The sequence below is a fragment of the Hydra viridissima genome, unplaced genomic scaffold (genome assembly GCF_058129835.1).
Source record: "Hydra viridissima isolate aposymbiotic clone 2 unplaced genomic scaffold, HvirCarnegie_v1 scaffold_5, whole genome shotgun sequence".
Classification (NCBI taxonomy): Eukaryota; Metazoa; Cnidaria; class Hydrozoa; order Anthoathecata; family Hydridae; genus Hydra; species Hydra viridissima.
This window is the reverse complement of record NW_028324304.1, coordinates 8379561-8395623: the sequence shown is the minus strand read 5'-3', so window position 1 is coordinate 8395623 and position 16063 is coordinate 8379561. Positions and strand designations below refer to the sequence as shown.

General features: G+C 26.7%; 2 protein-coding genes across 2 annotated transcripts; one reads left to right on the top strand and one right to left on the bottom strand.

Moving 5' to 3' along the window:
- Positions 1 to 2240: 2240 nt before the first annotated feature.
- Positions 2241 to 9892, bottom strand: LOC149888426 (uncharacterized). Its single transcript, XM_090088104.1, has 13 exons — positions 8989 to 9892; positions 8221 to 8299; positions 7735 to 8051; positions 6964 to 7245; positions 6639 to 6770; positions 5757 to 5882; positions 5354 to 5443; positions 5088 to 5162; positions 4604 to 4842; positions 4236 to 4419; positions 3865 to 4087; positions 3445 to 3664; positions 2241 to 2631 (listed from the first exon to the last, which is right to left on the bottom strand). The coding sequence occupies exons 1-13, from the start codon at positions 9487 to 9489 to the stop codon at positions 2625 to 2627; spliced, it is 2475 nt and encodes an 824-aa protein (XP_089944230.1). The 5' UTR covers positions 9490 to 9892; the 3' UTR covers positions 2241 to 2624.
- A 190-nt stretch (positions 9893 to 10082) lies between these two features.
- On the top strand, positions 10083 to 13807 carry LOC145188738 (cilia- and flagella-associated protein 299-like). Its single transcript, XM_090088113.1, has 10 exons — positions 10083 to 10285; positions 10528 to 10581; positions 11045 to 11121; positions 11778 to 11868; positions 11992 to 12030; positions 12487 to 12525; positions 12606 to 12670; positions 12795 to 12849; positions 13011 to 13085; positions 13203 to 13807. Exons 1-10 carry the CDS (start codon positions 10178 to 10180, stop codon positions 13299 to 13301), a joined length of 702 nt encoding a protein of 233 aa, XP_089944239.1. The 5' UTR covers positions 10083 to 10177; the 3' UTR covers positions 13302 to 13807.
- Positions 13808 to 16063: the final 2256 nt, after the last annotated feature.

Sequence of the window (16063 nt, the reverse complement as noted above, 5' to 3'; positions counted from 1 at the left end):
GGGGCGGTTGCACAAGACGGAACGAATTTTACTTCCTTAAACCAACACGACAACCTAATTATTCTATTTTAAATAACTTTGCTCCTAAGACTTAACAGTACGTTTCCCAGAATTAGTTTTGATTTTAAGGAGTTTATTTTCTCAAGACTAATTTAAATGTCAACAATCAATTTTACTGCCTCTAAAATTTTGGCAGAGAATTTACCATGTAAAATCGATTTACTGTAAACTATTAATTTATAGAAAATCAACTTTAAGTGATAAATTTCTCCAGTGGGTATAAAACTTTAACTAGTATTCACTGCGTTTAGACTTCTAAAAATATTTTTCATTACTATTGGTGTTAAAGAACTTTTACTATTGGTGTTAAAGAACTTTTATTTTTGAAGAGCTTCCATATTCCAAAATAAAAATGTGCAATCGTCAGTTTTTTTCAAATTTTTGTATTTTGAAATTTTAATAAGTTTAAGTTACTCAATTTTTAGTTCGTTTTGTTATAAATTTATGAATTTCGCACTAGAGCTTCATCAATTTTTTATTTGCTTTACAAATTCCCTTTATACCAAAAACATATTTAAATTTCTACATTGAAGTTAAAATTTAAAAATCATTAAAAAGATAAATAATCCGAATATAGCGATAATATTGCAGATCTAGTAACGCCCACAAAAACAACAAAACAGTTACATAATTCAAAGAATATATTTGGTCACACTCTCTATACAAAAACAAAGCAAAAAATAATCACTTTCTAACCTAATAAAAAGTGACAAATTCTCAGTCTCATTTTAATAAACGCTCTAAATATATTAAATCTTATTTGCATAACATAAAATAAATAACAGTGTCGGTAAAAGAGCAAAAAAAAAATAAAAATAAAATCATCTTTACTCTTGCAACAAAAAAAAAAACTTTACTTTTTCGAAGCCAGTTTTTTGCGTTGCTTTCAAATGGAAAATTTTTCTTAATAAAATTCTCTTTATTTTTTATTATAAATATATTTATATCATGTTTTAATTAATTTTTTTTTTTATACGAAAGTGAAAAAGAGACAAACTTTAATTATAGGAAAAATCGCTTTAAATAGCGTCACAAATTTTTTCTCGAATCGAAACAAACTTCGAAAAAATAAATTTGCATTTTCTTCAAAGTTTTTTCAAATTGAAAGCGAAAAAAATGTTAAATAAAAAAATTTCACCCTACTTTAAAATAAAAACTGTAAATAATATTATTTAATAATATCTTTAAATCTATTATTTTCTCTCTAAATAATATATTTCAAAAAACTCTTAAGAAAAAAATCTACACAAAAAATGACTCTGCGTTAAATACAATTACTTAGCGCTGTAACTATTTTACAAAAAAAAGTACAAACGAAAAACACAGGAACAAAAGATATAAGAAACTGTCTTGTTGAGAAATATTATAATAGCAAGATAATCAAGTTAAACGAAGAAAGACTATTTATCTTCTATGTGGGTTGTTTGTAAAAGGTTGCTTCAGCGACAAGAAAAGAAAGTTTACTGGGTTAACTTATATAAAAAGATTTCTCGTTTTCAAATAAGTTTCAAAATAGAGAAAACAAACCGTTGAGCTTCCTAAAACCTGCAAACCCCCGGAATTAGCAAACCGTCTAAGTGCTGAAACAACCTGGTTTCGGCAAAAGAAAAAAAGCAAACAAAAACAAACAAACGAAATGCGCGATGTGCACCACAACAAGTAGCACATCATTTTTCGACTACAAATAAAATTCAAAAAATAAAAATAAAGATAAAAAAATACTAAAAATTTCAATCTTTACCACGGAAATTTATATTGAAACGATGTAGAAAATATAAATATAATTAAATAAGTAATAAGTCGCAAAAAAATCAATAAATTCATTCGAAAAAAACAAAAAAAAAAACAAAACAAAAAAAACAAAAAAAAAAACAAAAAAAATATGTAAAAACGAAGTGTATGACGTATGATAAAGCAAATATCGCAAACAATATTTGAAAAAATGTACTGCCTATGAACAAATGGTGGTGGTTGTGGTTGGGGCTCAACGACGAACGTTAAGTTAGGGTAACAAAAAAATATCTTTTAAAAAAGAAAGTTCTCAAAAAGAACCAGAATACCATTAAAAGAAAAATACGGGCAAGAGAAAATGTTAAAAAGGCAACACGATTTTCTCGGAATATTTCCCGATAAAAACATCTTCAAAATAATCGTTTTTAAATCTGCTCTTATTATAATAATTTTTTTTTTTTTGGACATCCTTTTCAAAATAGACGTGCATTTGATTTTAATATATTAAAAAATGGGCGTCATAAAACTATCTTATATATTACACAAAAAACCTTAATAATAAATTCTTTAAAATACTTTTATAATACTGTGTGGCAATTTGAAAACTGAAAAAGTTTCTTTTTAAATATATATTCATAAGTCTGTTTATTTTATCGATAATTTATATTATTTACCTGCTTTCTGTTCTTTTGTAAATTTAACTAAGAAACAGAAAATAGGTCGAGGGGGAAAATTTATAAAACAAAGAAAACCAAAAGTAAAAACTACCTAAAAAATTGTGGATTTCATAAGAATTCTTTGGCGATTGCAACTTGATGACGAGTCAAAAATTTTCAAGAGCTACAAATAAATAAAATATAAAATTAAAAAATTTTTTTTTTTGAAAGCAATGTTCAAAGGTATCCCAAGAACTTACCATTACCATAGTAATAACTTAATTGTAGAGTTATTGTAAAATATAGAGGATATACCCTTCAGTTGTCAGTTAATGATCATAGCATGCACTAATATATCCCCAACATAATATATATATATATATATATATATATATATATATATATATATATATATATATATATATATATATATATATATATATATATATATATATATATATATATATATATATATATATATTAGGGATCGCTAGTCTACGGTATACTAAAAATTTAGTGTACAGTTTACCGTAAAGTATACCATAAAGTACAACGTAAACTAAACTTTTTATTTATTAATTTTTTTTTATTACTATTATTATTAATTTATTTCAGATCAGAGATATCCATGGAATAAACAATCTTAAATCTTAAAACGGTGAAGAGCAGCACAAACAATCTGGTATAAAAATATAACAACTTAACAAAATAAAGTTTTTATAAGTAAATCTAAGAAACAAAAATTGAATTTAAAAAAGTCAAATAATAGACATGGTCCAGTAATTTAATTCATTAAGAAAATATAATTATCAGATTATCAAGAAAGTCAAAAAATATTTCACAAATAAAAGTAAACAGGTGTACTATTCTGTATACTAACTCTTTATGTACCAAGCATACGGTAAAGTATACTGAAATGTTAGTATACCGTATACTGTAACCGACGATCCCTAATATATATACAATGTAATCAATATGGTCAGTAAAACAGACATACTTATTAAAACATTTCTCAACATGTCCTCGGAATGCTTCCGTATCATGATAGCGTGCACTGCACTTGCCACAATTGAAGCTTCCTGGAACTCTCATGCCATTTTCAAGATTTTCTCTATCTTCTTTTACAATGTAATCTGATGGATTAGCTACAGGAGTTGCTGTGCGACTACCTGATATGTTATTCATGTCATCACTACAGGTAGACCATGAGTCAACACCTAATTCAATATGATTGAGAAACTTATTAAAAAAAGTAATTAAAAGGTTATAATAAAAAAGCAATTAAAAACTAAATAGGCAAATAACTAATTTGAACAAAAAAAAAAAACAAACAAAAAAAAACAAAAAAAAAACATAACATATCAATTAGAAAAAAAACATGACATATCAAACAGAACACACATATCAATTATGATACCTGAAAAGTTTTTCATGGCATTTAGTCTGTCAGATTGTCCACCATATGGACTATTGTTTCGATCACTGTGACTTGAATACTGATTTTCATTTAATTGCCAGTTAGAGGAAGATGGCATTCTCACAGCATTATTATTCAAGCTTTCACCATTAAAAATAATTGGTAATGTAGGAGCATGCTGGGACCAAATGTTGTTCACATAACTGAACTCATTTGCCCCACCCTTTAAAATATGATTAGATATAGTCAATTAGAGGTTAAGTCAAGCCAAAATTGTGGCTGTTTATCATGAAGTTAACTTGGTTAAATTTTTTAATAAGATCTGTATTTGTTCACAAAATTTTAAACTATAATATTCAGGAAAGAATTACCTGACCAACTTGTCGTGCTTGATTAGCAACAGTAGTTGGAGGAACCATCCATGGGTCATTGTTTTGTCCTAGTAATGGAGATCTTGGAGATCGATTCATTGCTGACATGGGAATAGGATTTCTAGTTTGTTGTGCTAATCCTTGTCTTTGTGACCATTGATCAAAGTCAGTTATATCACCAAAACTAAAAGAAAACTCAATAAAAAGACCTCACTTTAAATACAAGACCTCCCAAAAAAAGAAAAAATTTTGTACTTAAATTTTTCTGAAAGTAGAATCTGATTGCATTCAAACAAAGAGTGGTATATGCAGCAGCATTATACATGGATAAAAACTTTATGGTTATTTAGAATCCAACTTAAACAAACCTCTGAGGTCTTCTTGAGACTCCTCTACCATTACTAGGAAACCCATTCATACTTGATTGTCTTGTTAATGATGGATCATTTACTGGAGAACTTTGTCGCCCATTTAGAACAGGACTTGATGGGTCTTGGTTAATTACAGCAGAGTTTTTTAACAGATTTGTAGCTATATCTGTTCCCATACGAATCTTGGGATTGAAGTAAGCAGGGCTGCTAAGTTGACGAGCAAATTTATTTCCTCCCTAAAAGTAAATATTGCTTTAAACAAACAATAAAACAAAAGAAAACTGTTTTTTAAGTTGCATTTTGATTGAGAGACCTTATTTTTTGTTTGTTTTGAAGTTAATGATTTTTTTTAGCTATAATAAAAAACCTATACAACATATAGTCATTTTAATGAACACTAATTTAAATAGCCTTTAACCTGAGAAGCGAATCTTAGTTCTATATTAAAACAAAACCAATTGAAAAATAAAACACTTAGTACCTTGATACCAACAAACTCAGAGTCAAGATCCCAACTATTGACTGCAGGATAGCTGGGTGGTTTGTAGCGTGTCACCTTGATAAATAAAATTACAGTAGAACTAAAAGAACTTAGGAAAGAGATTTTTCACTGATTTAAGTCAGTGCACTTTTTTCATAAGAAAAAAATTTTCACATGTTAAAGTTTCTTTAGAAATTTTTTGAGTAAACATTTGACAAATAAATCTAACAACTAACACAAATGAGTGAAATAATATTTGAAAATACCTGATGCCCCATTTGCAAGAACTCCTGGTTCTGTAAAATTCTTCTATCACCAGTATTCAGTCTCATGATATGTTCTTGGTATTTATATACCTGAAAACACCAAACAATAAGTTAATAAAGAATAGGAAGTTTATTATATTAGCCATAAGCAAATTTTTTTTTTGAAATATTTTCTGTTATAGAGCACATATTTTATTGTCCTGAACTTTATTCTTAGAAACACCATATTTTAAAGGTTGAATTTACTTTGATGAGATTTTTTTTTTTTTTTTTTGCAGTTAAAGATTTTTTTCAACTATAATAAAAACTACAAACATTGTTTTGAATGATAAATTCTCTTTTCATTGTTTTTGCTTTTCCATATTATAAATTTCATTCATCTTAATGCTTAAAAACTACAAACCTGTTCTTGTAAAGATTGATTTCTACTTTGAAGAATTTCAAGATCTCTACGCATCTTTTCACGCTGAGCCTGTGCTCTCTCTCGATCTTTGCGTTCAGTTAAAACATCATCTTTAAACATTTCTGTCTGATAGTTTTAAAAATGATAAAAATGATAGACTTAAATTTCAAAAAAAAATAACACTGATAAATTTAATGGATACCAATATTACACAAACATCAGATAAGAATTTAAATTGAAAACAAAAAAACCTAATTTATAAAGCAATATTAAATAAAATAGAGATTATTAATGATAAGTATTTCTTTTAGGTAAATTCTAAGACTTTCAATAACTCCTCAGTTTTAATTAACACTTGCCATAAAAATGTGAAAAGTTTATATGACCGAATGATAAAATAACTTTATGCAATAGAAAACAGGATGTGACCAATTTCAATGTATCATTTTAAGTAATATTAAAACCTAAATAATGCTTATGTGTTGGTTGTGGAAATTAAAACACTATATAGTTTTAATGAGATGTTGCACTTTAACCCCATTACATTAATTGTAAACCCATAACAGACATTGCTCTTTAACCTTATTACATTAATTGTGAACATCTCCAATTTTCTAATAAATTTTTGCTGGTATCTGAACTTTTCTAGATTGTTGCATGGATGACAGTTTATACTTTTATTATTGAAAACAATGAAATACTATTATAATTGTTTTGAGTTCTATAGCAATAAGTAATTCTGTGCCCAACAAAGATCATGTGTCACCCAACACCATTTATGGATATTCAAGATCAGTTGTGTGTTCAAAGGAATCACATTAAAAACCTAAAGATTGATGAAAAAGCAAATACCAAAAAGAACAAATGTAGAAAACAAGAAACCTGCTGCTGCAGCATAATAAGCTGTTCATGGTTAGGCAAACCATGATCTTGTATCATCTTCTTAAGTTTTCGAAATTGATCACACTCTTGTTCAAGTTCATTCTGTATACGACACAATTCTTCATTTTTCATCTACAATGATAAAAGCCATTCATATATTCAAGACTAAAAGTAAAAACCAAGTAAAAATAATCATAAGATGTCAATTAATTATGCTTTGTTATAATTTCAGGTTTTAGTCAAACAAAAATCTAATCAATGAGTGACCAACAAGAGTAAGCCTTCATAAGATTCAGTTTCCCATAAAAGTGCAAGAAGGTCTCACCTGATATGACTTACAGTTTTCTGAAAGTTTTTCAATTTTATGTTTGAGTTTGTTTTGCTCTACCAACAAGAGATATCTGTCTTGACGTTCACGATCCATTCCCTCTTTTTCTATTGCTATGTATCGCTCTATTTCAATTTTATGGGTTTGCTCATTTAGCTGAAGATTTTTGATAACTTCTTGCATACTGTCAACCTCTTTTTGAGAGGTTGTCTTTTCAAGTGTAAGCAGCTTTAACTGCTGCTCACTTTGTGCATTAGTTTTCTCCATCTCTTTAATTTTCTATATAACAAGTTTCAGAAGCCTTTAACAATTTAAAAACTTAGCAAGCAATAATATGACCAGGCCCATCAAGAAGTGAGGTTAGGGTTGCAGAAAATTTACCAAGGGTTTCACACTGGGTAAGAGCCCACCGAATTGAGTGGCAAAAAATTTTTTATTGACTACTATGTGTTTTTTTGTTTATAAATAAATTCATATAAACTTTTTTTTTTATAAAAAAAAAAAAAAAAAAAAAAAAAAAAAAAAAAAAAAAAAAAAAGAAAACATAAATTTTTCTTAGTCACATACGTAAAAATTTTTTAAGAGGAGTAGCATACTGAAAAACTAATCCCCTTCCTTTGTAACAGTACCTGGACTTCAGAGGCCAACCACAGTAAGTTAGCCCTGATATCACTCATCCTCTTGATGAGCTTGAATAAAAGATACAGTAATGATTTTCATTAGTAAAATCATTAAAATAAACAAAAATAATTTACATAAAATTCTTACTTCTTTCAGCTTTTCAACTTGCTCACTTAATTTCTCCATTTTATCTATTTTTTCATTTGTTACTGTTTCTTTACTTCGACTTTTAATCGAGGCTTCAAGATTTGCTTTGTAATCAATTTTTTCCTTTAAGAATTTTGTTTCTTGCTGTTGTGAAGAAAGCTTAAATTCATGTTCTTCCTTAAGCTTGTCAGCTTCTTGTTTCAACTTTTTCACTGAGCTTTCTAAATTACATATAGTTATGTCTTTTTCTTGAAGGCTACACTCTAGTTGAATTAGCTTAAGAACAAGATGTACTGGCTCTGGAAGGCCAGTCAAATCTAAAATTAAATTGAAGAGGATTAGAATTGACACTAGAAAATAAAAATCATGATTTTTTTAAACTATAACTAAAGTATTTGCATTAGATTAGTATGTTTTCTTATGGTAAACTGTTTATAAAATGCACTATGCTAGCCATCTAACCTACATATTTCTAAAAACATATACCTTCTGTTTGAGCAACCAGCTTAGTGATTATTGATTTCATTTCAAACAATTCTTCTTTTAGACTTGAAGAATCATTTGTCTGAGTCAAGAAAATAAAAAAATCTTATAGAATGATAATAAATTATTTTAACTCTATAGAAAACATTATTTTATAAATTGTGTTAAACATAAAAAAGAACTTTTCAGTTTAGATAAACATGTTTTCAATATTGAAAAAAATCTGCAATCAAGAAAAAAATCTGCGAGTTATCTTTAAACTGGGTTAAACTTTGTTCTAAAAATCACTATTAACATGAGAATTAATTTTAAACATAAAAAAGTGGTAAAACTAATTAGTTTTAAACAAGTAATTAAAAGTTCTTAAACCTAATTTCTTAGGATTACTATTATAATACAAAGATCTCCTATATCTAAAAGAGCTTAACAATGGAGAACAACAATTGTATTCTTATGTTCTTACAAAGCCTACCTACTAAATTACTTTGCAAGTTATCATGGATGAGAAATAGTATAAAAATTTGTTTTTGAAAAAAAATCTTTTTAAGAAATTCATAGAATTTAATTTCAACATAATTAATACTTGATATAATGAAAAAAAAAGTGAAATATCCACTACATAAGTAAATATATATCTATGTATCTATGTGTGTGTGTGTGTGTGTGTGTGTGTGTGTGTGTGTGTGTGTGTATATATATATATATATATATATATATATATATATATATATATATATATATATATATATATATATATTTATATATGTATACCATTCTGCTGTCATATTCTTGTCCACTTTCTGATAAATTTTCATTTTGAATAAGATTTGATGATTGCATTAAATGTTGATTTCTTGAAGGAGAACCTCCTAATGACATTGATGAGAAGTTTGATATCATATTTTGGTTTGACGGGTAGTTACCATTACTTGTGAAGTTTTGATTTGTATTTGCCATTGAAAACTTTCCATTATGAGACTTGCTGGATGTTAAGCTTGAGTTGCTTGTGTGATTTTCATTTATATAATGAGCAATATCATTTGAAACATTTTGGTTTTGATCGAGTATTGGTGATGAACTTGAGCTGCTCTGCTGCTGGTAAATGTTCCTTTTACTTTCGTTTTCCCACATCTTATTTCTAATTTCTATTTCCAGGCTCAGTTTGTTAAAGTCTGCATAATCGATATGCTCCATTGGCAAGTTCCAATCAATAACTTCCCGAAGGGAATCATTTTGGGAATCTAAACGATGTGCCATTATTGCGTTTGCCATGTTAAGTTTGGGTAACGTGTGAAAAATAAACTATTTTCAAATAAAGCCGAAACTAAACATTGATGAACTTATTTTTATAAAACAACAAAATCATTGTTAATTTTCGAAAACGTCTTTCTTAGTTCTTGTAGAACTATTTCAGTAGACTTTTCAACGCCTTTTTTTTGAAAAACTTCAACTGTCGATCAGTTTAATATATTACTTAACTTGCGTGTGTGCAAAGCTTGAGTAATCTTCATCGTAGCCAGATAATAGGAATGCTCAAAGTATGAAAAACATCGAAAATAACCGTTATTTGATCAAGCAGAAAGAACAAAGAAAACGCAACCAATTCATGACCTACTTAAACCGATGCTTTGTTTCTCTGTTTACGTTTTTCTCGCTTTGACTTTGAACAAATAGTGAACTTCACAATAGTTACTCAGTTGAGGAATTGTATTTAGTCACGTGGTTGTCTAATTTAAATGGACGGTTTTTACATAACAAAGTTTTGTAAACAAATTGACTTGTGAATATATTTTCCCATAAAATTAACAACCCCAAAAATCAACCGTAAATGGCACCACATGATAATCATAAAAATGATATAACTATAAAAAATATTTATTCTTATATCATTTTTACTATAACCTAAAAGTAAATAAAGATTATAGTGTCAAGTTATTGCACTGGTTGCTAATAAACAAATATGGAGGATGGTAAGGTGACAGTTTCAGACAATATCGTTTTGAAGTTTGAAAAATACGAAGATTTCCTAGACAGTCAAATAACACCATTAGATTTGTATTATCTAGAGGTAAAGAATCATGAAGTGTGAACTCTATTTTATCTGAGCTGTATACATATAATATAAATTATGCAATCTCTTCTATCTAATTAACGAGATATGCAACGATTTATATATATATATATATATATATATATATATATATATATATATATATATATACACATATATATATATATATATATATATATATATATATATATATATATATATATATATATATATATATATATATGTATATATATATATAGGATGAAGAATTAGCAAGGCAGCTTGTTGAACTTGGTTATCGTGGTAGTGGTGAGGTATATGTTTTCATCTCTCAATTTTTTATTTCCTTATAAATGTCATGTATTTTTAATTCTTTATATTATTGCTTAGAATGGTAGACTTAAATTTTATGTATATATATATATATATATATATATATATATATATATATATATATATATATATATATATATATATATATATATATATATATACATATGTATGTATGTATGTATGTATGTATGTATGTATGTATGTATGTATGTATGTGTGTATGTATGTATGTATGTATGTATGTATGTATGTATGTATGTATGTATGTATGTATGTATGTATGTATGTATGTATGTATGTATGTATGTATGTATGTATGTATGTATGTATGCATGTATGCATGTATGCATTCATGCATGTATGATCACTGTAATAGAAAGGATTATCTTTTAAGTAGGTGGCATACTTGCAATTTAAAGCAATTGTTTAAAAATTTTGTATCAGGTTTTAAAGAGAGAAGAATTTATTGCTCGAAAACAAGCAGCTGAAGCCAGTCTTTTATCTAAACGTAACACTCAGAAGTATGAAGTATTTTATTTTGGTAAAGCTTACTTTAAAACAAAAAGTAAAATAGGTTCTTAAAGCTGCAACAGGCAAAGCATAATTTTTTAGTTAAGATTTTTTGTTTTTAAAGAGGGTTGTATTAGGAGTGTTGGGAATGGTTTAAATTATTTAAAACTGAAAAATTTAAAACCATGGATTGAATCTTTTTTTTAAGATTTTGTAAACTAATTTAAATTTAATCATTGAACTTGTTGATTGAAGTTTGTTTATCATAATTTAAAAATAAACCATAAATTTTAATAAAAAATTAAACTTGTAGAGTTTTTATTTTTTATTTATTTAGGATTTATGTAGGTTTATTTTAGCCTTAAAGAGAATAAATTGTGAAATAACTCTTTTAACAACTACTCATGTTTAAGTTGAAAGCATTTTCACTGTATTTAGTTTATAAAATGTTCATTTAATATAAAAGAATTTCATTCATTTTCTTATGACTTGAATTTAGTTTTGGTTAACTAGTACTTTGTGCCAGTACTGATATTAATGTGCATAATATTTTTTCAGCTTTTTATATCCTGTAAATAATGATTAAAAGTAATATTCATTTAAGTTTTTTTAGATTTTATCTCTTAATCTGTTTATTATTGTTTTCTTTTTGATAATTTTTCTTTAGAGTTTTAGCAAGTGTTGGTAAGACAATTGTTGATCCACTTTTAAGTGCACTAGCAGCAAGAGAAGAAGCCAATAGAAATGGAAAGCTAACTGTAAGTTTTTAGGAGTAATTCTCTAATGTGTATTTTTGATTTTTTTACGCCTTTAAAATTTTGTGTTGAGACCACTTTCTTTAATCGAAAAAAAATTGTTATTTTATTTTCATTTGATTTTAGACAATTGTTTTTATTAGAGACAGAAATTCTAGTGGTCAAGTAAGCATTGTGTTTTAACTTTGTCTATATATATGTATGTATATATATATATATATATATATATATATATATATATATATATATATATATATATATATATATATATATATATATATATATATATATATATATATATATATATATATATATATATATATATATATAATTTCAATTATACTTTATAACTTTTTTAACCTTTTTTCAAATATTCATGCAACAGTATTTTTTTGGTAAGACTATTATTGAAGTAAGAGACTATTTGATGATTTAGCCATGATTTAAAAGTATTTTATGTTACCAGTGGACCAATTGTTTAACAAAGTTTTACTTATTTGGCATCACTTCATAAACAAGTCATTTTAATATTTTGAATTTCAATGCTTTCTTTCAAAACTTAATTATTTACTTGAAATACATTTATTATGTGTCTGAATGTCTTTTTAATTAATTTTACAGGAGATATCCGGATATATAGATTATTCAGACAGATTGAAGGTAAAGCATATTTGTTTGGCAAGCACACAATCTCTTTTATTTTACTTCCTCATAATAAAGTACATAACTTTTTTTTACAGAATGAAGATTTTGAGTTGTATTTTTCTGAAAAAAAGCGATTTCTACCGCGGCCTTCTGATTTAAGGTAATTAATTAAACGTTTATGTAGTTAATTTTTTACTTATGTAAAAGTGTAATGAACAACCTGATGTTATTGTAAATTTTTTGAAAATAAGTTTTGTTTATTAAATGATCTGTTCATTAATTAGTTTTTATAATTGGGATACACACATCTGTACATCTCGTTCCTCAGCAAACTATCAGGTATAGTGTTTCCTGTTTATGTAAATAGACTATTTTTCATAGAAAATGATTTTTCTAATAATTTTTTTTTTTTTTTAATCTAATATGAGTTTTAGTGATTTTTTTACATAGTTGTGAATTTTTAAAACAACATAATTATGCGAGATGATTTTGTTGTGCAGGTGATCGCAGAAAATATGAAGGGGTTGTTGTTTAAAAATAAAAAGGACAGAAAAATTTTAAACGTTGATCCAAAGGCAAGTTTTTAAAATTAACTTTCTTTAAAATTAACTTTCTTTAAAATTTTTTAATTCTTTCATCATAAATCCGGAACAAATTAACCAACTAATTTTGTTTCCCGTTACATTTTAAAGGCAATTTCTCCTGGTGATAACTCCGCGAGAGTTCCTATTACATCTCCAAATTACATACAAGTTGTACTATACGACCATGTGACAAGAAGGAAAACATGATTTTTTTCGATATTCATGTCTTCTCCTTAAAAAGCTTTTAAAAAGGTTTTAAATATGAATACATTTTTAAGTGGCATAGAAACAGATTGGATAGTTTAGGGAGATTTTCAGTATTTTTATAAATTGTTATACATTTTTACTTATATATTTAAAGATATTTTCAAATGCGTGCTCTATACAATTATAACAAATCAACTTTATTAAATTTAGAAAACTTTGTTTGAAATCTGAAAGCAAGGATTCTAACATTTTTCACCGAAGCCTATTAACACCTTAAAACAAGTCTGTGTATTAAAGTTTTATTTTCGTTTTTTGCTAAAATAACGCAAATAAAGAAATTAAGTTGAAAGCTTAATTAAGATGTTCTTAACGTTTCTCATTTTGTCTTAGCAATTTTTACTAAAAAAACTGCTAAAAAATTATCATGATTTTAATTTTGGTCAGCTTGACGGAGTCTTATATAGACTTTCCCTAGATGAATAAATTAAGTCTTACAAAATGACAGGTACGGAGAGTTGTTATTTCTTTTACCGCAGCATAAATAATGGAAAAGCAGTAGAAAGAAGCTTATTACCGCCGTAAAATATCTTTTTTGATGCTCCAAGCATCGAAAAACTCATTCGGATAATGAAAATCTCAAAATTAAAAAAAAAAAAAAATAGTAATAAAAATATATATTATAAAAAAGCTAAAGTAATATTTCAAAATTGAAATGTTTTTTCTTGCTCGAGTTTTTACTATAAAATGAACAGAGGAAGAAAAAGATTGTCGTAACTTTATATTTATAGTATGTTTGAAGACGGCATCATAAGCGCAATAACAAATATTCATAATTCATCTTGGCAAACAAACTCTATTAATTCATTTCTCGCAATCACATGCATTTAGTTTGTAATTTAATAATGTTCTTTAATGGGAATAATCTACTCTTGATGTCTCCTATGATGATTCCAAAACAAAGCTTTTTCCAAAAAATTTTTGTTTGAGAAAAGTCTCACTTTCAATAAAGATTTTGTAAGTATTTTGAAATATTTGCTCAGCTAAAATTCGCCGCTTAGGTTTGCTTCGAGTTTAAATGTTGATAAATCTCTTGGTTTGGTATCGAATTAACAATTTTCCTTCGTGAGATTTTTTAATTTATGCTCGCGCAATCCTGATAAGCGTTATGAAGTGACTGCAACTGAAGTGGCATATCTATTTCAAGGTCCTAATCAACGATAAAAAAGGTGTTTAAAAAACGTAATTCGTTTCGAAAGTTTTTTAAAATGTAAGTTGATAAAAAATCGCTATTTTTACTGTTTAAGAAGTTTTACTATAAAGTTGTTGCAAAAATCTCGTAAAGATTAAGTGACCATGCCTAACTACACTAATTTAGGGGATCTCTTAGGGATAATTGTTCGTACATTTTAAAAATAAACTATAGAACGATGGAAACCACTCTACTGAAAATGATTTTGACAGCGTTATTTAAGGTATTTCAAATGGCTCGCAAAGATAATTTCATTCGAAAATTCGTTAATCAGGTCTTATCTCTCTTCCAAATGCGCGTCATAGATTTTGAACGCAGAAATTTCTCTTAAATATTTCTCTCCTTTAAGGGATCATCAAATACGTTCCTAAAACTGATTCGCATTTATAGTTTCTGGAAACTTATTCAAAAAATTAAACAAAACATTGCATTTAATTGCAAGCATAAATAGTGTTAATATCACTTATCACTGATGATGTTAGAAGGTGTTTTTGTATAATTTGTTTTTTTAAGATTCTTACGCGTTCTGCAATGATCTTTTTGCAGCTTAAATCTCAGTTTTGTTAAAAAATATTGAAAGAAATATTTATTTGAGCTTCACTCATTCGCAAGGAATGTACAAGAGAATGTCGCCGGTCAGCTACTTAATACTATCAGCAAATATTATACATAAAATATAAAACATTAGCATGGAATATTTTTTTAATGCTGTGGCTTTATTTATATTTATGTTACTGTCGCCGCCCTTTTAGCGATTTTGTATATTTTGATAAAATAATCTGATATTTCAGTTTGCTTACAGTAAAGTCAATGAAGTTGTAAATAAATTAAGCAAAATATATAAAGTAAAAAATTTGAAACAATGAATGATTACTTTTCCTTACAGGCAGGAGGAGAAGGGGGGGGGGGGAGGATATAGGGCATGGAATTTTTAAATTTTTTCATTATTAAAATCCCAGTTTTTAACATTTTTATTACCGGTAAATCCGGCTAAACAAACCTTTTTTTAAAGGAATAAAAATATGCTTGAAATATCGCGAGGTTAGAATTATTTTGTTCTATCTCCAAGTTTAAACGTTGGGGGAAAGTTTTTGATTTTTTCTAAAAGTAAAAATTGTTTAAAGTTTTAGCTTTTATTTTACAAAAAATAATAACTTATGCTTTAAACAATTTATGTTTAAGCAAATTATTTTAAAAAAATTTATAATATAATGCGTATTTCAAAAGTTATTATTACTAAAATTAATAACTCATTTTCTTCCAACTTTTAAAATTGGAGATAGAACAAAATAATTCTAACCTCGCGATATAGCAAACCGACTTATATCTAACACAGATATCAATCATAAAACATCAATCTCATATTAAGAGCAAAACAGTTCTTGAAATATATCTTCTTTCAAGCATCACAGTTAAATAACACAATAAAAAACTCAAACTTAGTAGTAAAATTTAAATTCGATATAGGTTGAGTTATATAGTATTTGGTCGGAGAATAAATTCTGTCGCACTT

What these genes read in the sequence shown, in the direction of transcription:
- LOC149888426 (XM_090088104.1), bottom strand. Translation starts at nt 9,489, where the DNA reads ATGGCAAACGCAATAATGGCACATCGTTTAGATTCCCAAAATGATTCC. An exon ending in GTCTCAAGAAGACCTCAGAG is followed by an intron (nt 4,420 to 4,603) that starts GTTTGTTTAAGT and finishes GTTTTCTTTTAG; the next exon opens with TTTTGGTGATATAACTGACT. An exon ending in TGCCATGAAAAACTTTTCAG is followed by an intron (nt 3,665 to 3,864) that starts GTATCATAATTG and finishes ATATTGAATTAG; the next exon opens with GTGTTGACTCATGGTCTACC.
- LOC145188738 (XM_090088113.1), top strand. Translation starts at nt 10,178, where the DNA reads ATGGAGGATGGTAAGGTGACAGTTTCAGACAATATCGTTTTGAAGTTT. An exon ending in GTTATCGTGGTAGTGGTGAG is followed by an intron (nt 10,582 to 11,044) that starts GTATATGTTTTC and finishes ATTTTGTATCAG; the next exon opens with GTTTTAAAGAGAGAAGAATT. An exon ending in TTTTAAACGTTGATCCAAAG is followed by an intron (nt 13,086 to 13,202) that starts GCAAGTTTTTAA and finishes TACATTTTAAAG; the next exon opens with GCAATTTCTCCTGGTGATAA.